Raw genomic sequence first — 8726 nt, forward strand, 5'->3', positions numbered from 1 at the left:
AGCCTGGGCAACAGAGCGAGACTCCGTCTCAAAAAAAAAAAAATAAAATAAAAATAAAAAAATAAAATTAAATTAAAACCTTTTGCTTTTTAAAATAAAAGAATAATGTTTGGAAAATCTGGCTAACAATTTGAGAAAAAATATAATTAAATTTATACTTTATGTTTGTGCCAATATACATTTCAGGTACATTAGAGATTCAAATATAAAAATAATGAAACAATGAATAGTAGAAGAAAATATGGGCAAAATTATTTGTAATGCAAAGGTTGGTAGGGTAAATAAAATCCTGCAACAAAAACTATTATACATAGAAACCACCATATACAAAATTGAAAGGCAAGCAAAAAAACAAAAAAAATTACATTGTCAGAAAATAATGCAGTAAGTGAAAGACACATATCTATAGAGATAAATGGGGAAAGGATATGAGGAGGCAAGTCCCCAAAGAAGAAGTAAAAATGGCCAATAAATACTTGGAAAAATTGTTCTGACAAGTAATTGAAAACACAAAGTAATGATGATAGATGATTTTTCTTTTAAAAAATTGGTAGAGGAGATATGGGAAAACAGCTACTGTCATCAGCTATTGTAAATGCAAACTGGCAGAACCTTTCTTGAGGATAACTGACAATTAATATGAACAAATTGGGGGTACTTTTAGCCCAATAATTATAGCTCTAGGAATTTATCATAACTATGTGTAAAGATGTAGCTGAAAATGGGTTTATCATGGTATCATGTATAATAGTGAAAAATAAAAAACAACCCGAGTCCCTCAAAATAGAGGGTTGCTGTAATAATTTTTAAGATTTTGGTGTATCTGGACAATGGCATATTATGTAATATTTAAAAGCAACGTAGAGTAATACATACATATAAAACTATATTTGACTTACTAAGTCAATCCCAGTAAATAAAATCCCAAACTGGTTGTCTGCTAAAGCATTAACTGTTTATTTAGGGTGTTGAGATTATGACTGCTCTATGTTTATTTACTTGGCTTCTCTTAGCTTACTTTTTTAAGCAGGTATTTTGTAATAAGACAAGAAAGCTATTTTAGTGATTGGTTTTAAGCAGTAACTTGGAATATATACTTTAGTTCTAGCTAGTGATGCTCTGTCCTTACAGATTTACTGACGTGTTTGATGATTTTCCACCAAAAAAAAAAAAAAAATCTCTAGTGAAAGAAACTAAGGAGATGAGTAGGTGTAGTAAATTAGATGTATGGTCTGAAGTAAGTGGGAAACTCAAAAGACAGCTGATGTGATCAGAAACATTAGTGCTAAGAAACCCTCTTTTGTTTTATTATAGTTTTGAAGTTGAATTTACTAATACAGAGTATGATTATTGGGCAAGGTCTATGTTACTGTGGCTTTAAGAATTAGAATTGTTACTGAGAGTTAAAAATAAGTGCTATTGTGTCTAAATGCTTTTTGTTCTAGAAAAGTTAACTAAGGTAACTAAGGTATTGAAATATGAGTGAAATATTAGACTTAGGTTCATTTCAGTGTCCTTTCTTTAAACAAAAGAAAACAAAACTTTGCCTATGGATAGATACATGAGAATTGTCTACTCTGTAAAGCAGTTGGTTATGATAAATGATGACCATTCAGGAGGGCAAGGAATCTTTTTTTTTTTTTTGAGACCGATTCTTGCTCTGTCCCCTAGGCTGGAGTGCAGTGGTGTGATCTCAGCTCACTGCAAGCTCCGCCTCCCGGGTGCACGCCATTCTCCTGCCTCAGCCTCCTGAGTAGCTGGGACTACAGGCGCCCACCACCGCGCCTGGCTAATTTTTTGTATTTTTAGTGGAGACGGGATTTCACCGTGGTCTCGATCTCCTGACCTTGTGATCCGCCCACCTCAGCCTCCCAAAGTGCTGGGATTACAGGCGTGAGCCACTGTGCCCAGCCGAGGGCAAGGAATCTTTAGAAAATATTTTATTAAAATTATCTCTAGCGGCCGGGCATGGAGGCTTATGCCTGTAATCCCAGCACTTTGGGAGGCCGAGGTGGGTGGATCATGAGGTCAGGAGTTGGAGACCAGCCTGACCAACATGGTGAAACCCTGTCTCTACTAAAAATACAAAAATTAGCCGGGAGTGGTGGCACGCGCCTATAATACCAGCTACTCAGGAGGCTGAGGCAGGAGAATTGCTTGAACCTGGGAGGTGGAGGTTTCAGTGAGCCAGGATTACACCACTGCTCTCCAGCCTGAGCAACAGAGCAAGACTCTGTCTCGGAAAAAATAATACTAACAATAATAATGATAATAATCTCTAGCATGCTTCTATTGTCTTAATGCACCATTCATATTTTATCTCTTTTTACCCAAACTCTTTAGTGATAAAAGATTAGTATTCAGCTGACTTAATCAGATCAATCTATTTCATCTGATACTAAGCCTAGATTTTTTTTTTTTTTCCTTTTTGCTGACTTTTGTTTTACTGCTTTTGTTTAAGGTTATATTTGGGAATTTAAATATCTTTTTGTTCAGCGCAATTACACACTAGAAAACCTAGAGTTGCATACAACGCCTTGGTCATCCTGTGAGTGCTTGTTTGATGATGATATAAGGGCAATTACATTTAAAGCAAAATTTCAAAAAAGTACACCCTCCTTTGTGAAGATATCAGACTTAGCAACCCACCTAGAGGATAAGTGTTCAGGTAAGATCTTTATACACATAAATTCTGCTATTTTTATTTCTTTTGAAACAGGGTCTTGTTCTGTTGCCCAGGCTGGAATATAGTGGTGTGAATACAGCTCACTGCAGCCTCCACCTCCCAGGTTTAAGTGATTCTCCCACCTCAGCCTTTCGAGTAGCTGAGGAGGGAAGGGAAGGCTAGTGCATACCATCAGTGCACACCACCACACACAATTATTTATTTATTTATTTATTTTGGTAGAGACAGAGTCTCCCTATGTTGCCCAGTCTGGTCTCAAACTCCTGGACTCAAGTGATCCTCTTGCCTTGGCCTCCCAAAGTGCTGGGATTACAGGCATGAGCCACCATACCCAGCCCAGTGCTAGTTTTAATATAAGCAAAAAGGATACCACTTGTGGTAAAAATGTATAATTCTACATAAAAGTGAAATATAAATCTTTGCAAATATCTGAACTAGATTCTAGTAGCTTTAGGAACTATGTGCCAGGAACCAGGGACAAAGAACAAATACCTACTTTTTATTATATGACAAGGTGGGACCATAAATTCAGTTCCTTACTTTATCTTGGCCAAATGCCAGATTAAAATTTTAACTAGTTGGGTTAATTCACATATGTGTGTAAATATGTTTTCCAATATATGATTGAAGGTTAGCATTGTTATATCATAAAACTATGCTAAGGAGAATACGGGCAGAAAACAAAAAAGACAACACCTCTCAAAAAACCCAACTTATAATTGGATACAGAGATTTCATTCTCAGAGAAGAACTTCTTATTCCTAGTTCTACACTGAAACATTTACTAATACCAGCAGATAATTTAAATTAATAATATTTCTGGAAGATAAGCACAGATGATAGAAAATTTACAAGCTTTTATACTATAAAATTTTCATACCATTTTCAAAAATGGAAGTTGCTTTATGGCCATAAAAGACTCTAGATTTATACTAACTGGTAAAATCTTGGTAATGTTATAGTATCATGTAAGTTCCTAAGCCAGTTTTATATTCATATGCCCCTCCAGTGCTCTGCTTCTCAAACTCCACAGACATACGGAGGTGGTCACCACAGGAAGGAATGCCAGACACAGTTGAGGGGCTACATTACTTTGCAGAGACGTTTAGTTTGGTGCCATGGAGAAGTCAACTCTGTTACTTACTGCTTACACAAAACAGTTATCTGCTGGGATTGAAGTCCTAGAATTAGGTCTAAAAATAAAAATAAACAACATCATGGACAACACCGCACTGATGATGAAAGATTCCGAGGATATAGCCCCACTTGTTTGAGGATGCAGTCAGAAATTGTGCATGTTCTTGGAAATCCTGGAGGTGTGCTCCTCATTGGGAAGCTATGCCAAAACTGTGCCATTCAAATCAGTCCTTCAGAGGCTTTGTTCACAGAGGCCCTTTTAGCCTTTTTCATTCTCTTTATGTTCAGCTATGAGGGCTGAATTCATAGTTTCTGTCATAGTGTATGTGTTTTTAAGACAAAAATAGAGAGAGAATATGAAAACACAAGCAACTTTTCCCTAACCTATTTTATAGTTAAATAAAAGGAGAAAGAGAGATCAGCATCGGAGCATTTCCTAGAAGGATCTGCTTGCACAACAAAAGCCAGAGGGAGATGAGGCTAGGCCTGAGTCCTTGTAAAGAAATGAAGATGCTTACCCAGTACCTCATCTTATTGCCAGCAGAATTTCAGTGCTCAGCAGGAGTGATCCCCTTGAAAGCAAAGTCCACATTCAACATGACCTTTTAATTCTTTTCAAGAGGCGTATAAATTTACAAAATGATAGGATTATGTGAACATTCTTTTAAAATTATTGAATTATTAAGAATTGGATTATTAAGAATTTTTTAGGCTGGGCGGAGTGGCTCATGCCTATAATTCCAGCACTGTGGCAGGCCGAGGTGGGTGGATCATTTGAGGTCAGGAGTTCGAGACCAGCCTGGCCAACATGGTGAAACCCTGCCTCTACTAAAAATACAAAAATTAGCCAGGCATGATGTGGGTGCCTGTAGTCCCAGCTACTTGGGAGACTGAGGCAGGAAAATTGCTTGAACACAGGAGGCGGAGCTTGCAGTGAGCCGAGATTGCGCCACTGCGCTCCAGACTGGGCGACAGAGCAAGACTCTGTCTCAAAAAAAAAAACAAAAAAAAAACACTTTTTGAGTGGAGGGAGGAGAGTAAGGGTTGAAAAGCTAACTGTTGGGTACTCTGCTTACTACAGAAGACTCTACTTGGGTGACAATATGCCCATGTAACAAACCATGCACATCTACTCCGTGAATCTAAAATAAAAATTGAAATTTTTTTTACATGATTTTTTAGGCCAGACACATTGGCTCAAGCCTGTAATCCCAGCACTCTGGGAGGCCAAGAAGAGGGGATCACTTGAGCCCAGGAGTTGGAGACCAGCCTGGGCAACATGGCAAATCCCCATCTCCACAAAAAATACAAAAATTAGCCAGTTGTGGTGGTGTGTGCCTATAGTCCCAGTTACTCAGGAAGCTGAGGTGGGAGGATCGCTTGTGCCCAGGGAGGTTGAGACTGCAGTGAGTCAAGATTGCACCACTGCACTCTAGCCTGGATGACAGAGTAAGACTGTCTCAAAACAAAACAAAATGTAGTAATTTAACATGTCTTTGGAAAAATGTGGTATTGAATCTTCTACAGCTCGTTACGTATTTGATCGCTATGCACTCCTGCTAACTTATGTAGGGATATGTGATACAATTGGAAGAGATGATGAAACTATCTTTGGGCATTGAAAGACTAAAGCAAATGAAGTTAAGAACGAAAGACTCATCATTAACTGAACTCTGAAAGAGATAACCAAAAAACAGTAGGACACCAGAGTGATTAGTTCTTGACCTGGAGTATTCTTACTTCTGAGAGGATGAAGAAGAATAAATTTGAAGGCTTAAGGCCTAAAGAAGCCTTTAAATTGACTGTGGAGAGAGGGAAAATAATGCTCAGAAAAACGACCTCACCGGTACACAGTAAGACAAAAGTAAATTAGGAAAAAATAATGTCTCGGGGATAGTAGATGTTCAGTATTTGTTTACTGGTGAATGGATGAGCCATTAGTAGTGAATTATGAATATGCTTGAGGTTTCTCATGAGTCACCTGAGAAACGATTAATAAATGAGAACTTTTTATAACCTACACCCAGAGTATATAGATGATAATGGTGAGCGGGAAGTTGGAAAAAAGTTTAAAAGAGGACAGGCTATTGATAGTTTTGGGTAGAGAGAAGAAGAAAAGTTCACCTCCTATTTGGCTTTTGACTATGATCAATTAAAAAGAAGACAGGGCAAGGAGAGAGGGCATGTTAGCTAGTTTCAAGTAGTCGAAGGGATTTCTTCTAAAGGAGGTATTGAACTTACGTTGCCTGATTCCAGAGGATGGGGAGGAAGGAAACACCACATGTTCAGCCAAATTAGCCAAGTAAACCTGCTCTCAGTTGCAGCCAGACCCCCTGCCTTTAGATTCTAGGAAAATAGTAAAGAAGACCAAGAACAAGACTTCCATGTATCCTTTTACTACAAGTGACTGTAAATCAACTATAAAATTAGCCATGTTTGTAAATTAAAGTTATAATTTTGGCCCAATAATTTATAATATATCTGTTTGTCCTTTATAGGAGTGATTCAAATTAAAGCCCAGATTTCAGAGCTGGCATTTCCTATTACAGCAACTCAGAAGATAGCTCTAAACGCTCACAGTTCTCTGAAGAGTATTTTCTCTTCTCTTCCCAACATCGTATATACTGGCTGCGCAAAATGTGGATTGGAACTAGAAACAGATGAGAACAGGATCTATAAACAGTGTTTTAGCTGCTTGCCATTTACTATGAAGAAAATATACTATAGGTAAGGCAACTAAGCAAGCCAATTCGATGGAAAATAATTACTATAGATCTGGAAGAATTAGTCTGTAAACCCTTACTTTCTAAAAGGAATTAACTAGAGCTAGTCGAAGAGAATAAAATTTTCCCTGAGTGATAGATAGCTATGGAAGCAAAAATTTCCCAGGAATCGTTACAGGAATTTCTTAAAGCAGTAATTGGGAGATTTTAGTGTCTTCAAACAGCTGTACCAAAGAAACATTTTCCTTGGTTTACTTTTTAACCAAAGTCTAAATGGCTCATGAAGAACTCATTTTCCTACCTTAACATATAATTAGAATTTAAAGGCTAAAAGTATCATATGATCTCACCTCTGAGTTGTTGTGGAAGCTAGTAAGACATTTAACCTATTTTCCCACCTTTACCTTAGAAATTGAAGCTAGCAAATAAATGTTGTATGGTGCAACTGCTAACCAACTCAGCGAAAAACACATTGTTTTTTGAATAATAGGAAGTCAAAAGCTCAGATATTTTTCTTTTAACCGTTTAAATTACATGTGTTTACAAAATAGCACTCAGTGTTTTATGCTCCTTCTAACTATTTCTAAATATTGCAGTATCTAAAAACTAAATGCAGATATATTCCACATGTTATCATGGCATACTTCAAGAAAAGTTATAGAAGCTTGATTTGTAAACCTTATTTCTCTTTACAGATATTATGTTTGTTATAAATAAGTGAATGAATTTTGCTATTACTGTGACAGTTGCTTTTGTGGAAAAGAAGATTGAATTAGGATGCATGGTAGGCTGGGTGTGGTGGCTCACACCTGTAATCCCAGCACTTTGGGAGGCCAGGGTGGACGGACTGCTTGAGCCCAGGGATTCAAGACCAGCCTGGGAAACAGGGAAACCCCATTTCTACCACACACACAAAAAAAGGGCATGGTGACATAGGCCTGTAGTCCCAGCTACTTGGGAGGCTGAGGTAGGAGGATTGTTTGAGCCCAGGAGATTGACTGTTACAGTGAGCTATGTTTGCACCACTGCACTCCAGCTTGGGCAACAGAGTGAGACCCTGTCTCAAAATCAAAACAAAAAATGCATGGGATGTTACAAACAACATTGATTTATTGATAGTTAAGGCCCCTGAAAAGTACATATAGGTGACTTATTTATATCATTCCAAATGTGTCTATTCAGTATAAGCATTTATTGGACAAAAATGTTGCTCAGTACTATTCCTTATGGAGAGGAGGGCCTTTAATTCTTTAGTTTACAAAATGACTGTTCAAGAGAAGGACTTCACAGATCAGTATCACCTGATTATGGCATAACTAGTATGAGGTATGTAACATCTCTTCCTAAACTATACCACATTAAAGATGTAGTGCTAGTTTGTTGTCTTGCTGGAATGTTGAATGGTCATGTTAAGGCAATAATTACTAGTTTTTATTTATTTAAAAGCCTTTTTTAATTTTTAATTTTTTTTTTTTTTTTTTTTTGAGACAGCGTTTTGCTGTTGTTGCCCAGGCTAGAGTGCAGTAGTGAGATCTCAGCTCACTGCAACTTCTGCCTGCCAGGTTCAAGCGATTCTTCTGCCTCAGCTTCCCGATTAGCTGGGATTACAGGCATGTGCCACCAGGCCCAGCTAATTTTATATTTTTATAGAGACAAGGTTTCTCCATGTTGGTCAGGCTGGTCTTGAACTCCTGACCTCAGGTAATCCACCTGCCTTGCCCTCCCAAAGTGCTGGAATTACAGGCGTGAGCCACCACGCCCAGCCTATAAAAGCCTTTAAATTGTTTAGTCCAGATTATGTGGTTTCCTTGAAAAGAAAATATTGAAATTAACAAACTCCCTTCAAGGTATCAAGTATGTGACTCCAAAATCATCTACATAAATCAATCAGCAAACTGAGTAAGAGAAAACTCTCAATGATTATTCATTAAGACTCAGTCAAATATTTATTAGGAATCCACGTATGTTCACATTATCACATATGTACTATGGATGTTATACTGGTTGATCTAAGTAGACTTATTGTGCCCAAGAAGCTTGGTAGTCTGTTTAAGAAACACTTAATCGACTGGGCGCAGTGGCTCACGCCTGTAATCCCAGCACTCTGGGAGGCCAAGGCAGCTGGATCACAAGGTCAGGAGATCGAGACCATCCTGGCTAATACGGTGAAACCCTCTCTC

The 8726-nt window shown here is 37.9% G+C and overlaps 1 protein-coding gene across 1 annotated transcript in view; it reads left to right on the top strand.

Moving 5' to 3' along the window:
- Nucleotides 1–8726, top strand: part of FAM35A (family with sequence similarity 35, member A) — a 92497-nt gene that overhangs the window by 74466 nt on the left and 9305 nt on the right. The window contains exons 8-9 of the mRNA XM_011961723.1: nt 2462–2668; nt 6322–6550. Coding sequence (XP_011817113.1) covers nt 2462–2668; nt 6322–6550 — 436 coding nt within the window. The remainder of the gene's footprint in view (nt 1–2461; nt 2669–6321; nt 6551–8726) is intronic.

The sequence above is a fragment of the Colobus angolensis genome, unplaced genomic scaffold (genome assembly GCF_000951035.1).
Source record: "Colobus angolensis palliatus isolate OR3802 unplaced genomic scaffold, Cang.pa_1.0 Scaffold567, whole genome shotgun sequence".
Lineage (NCBI taxonomy): Eukaryota > Metazoa > Chordata > Mammalia > Primates > Cercopithecidae > Colobus > Colobus angolensis.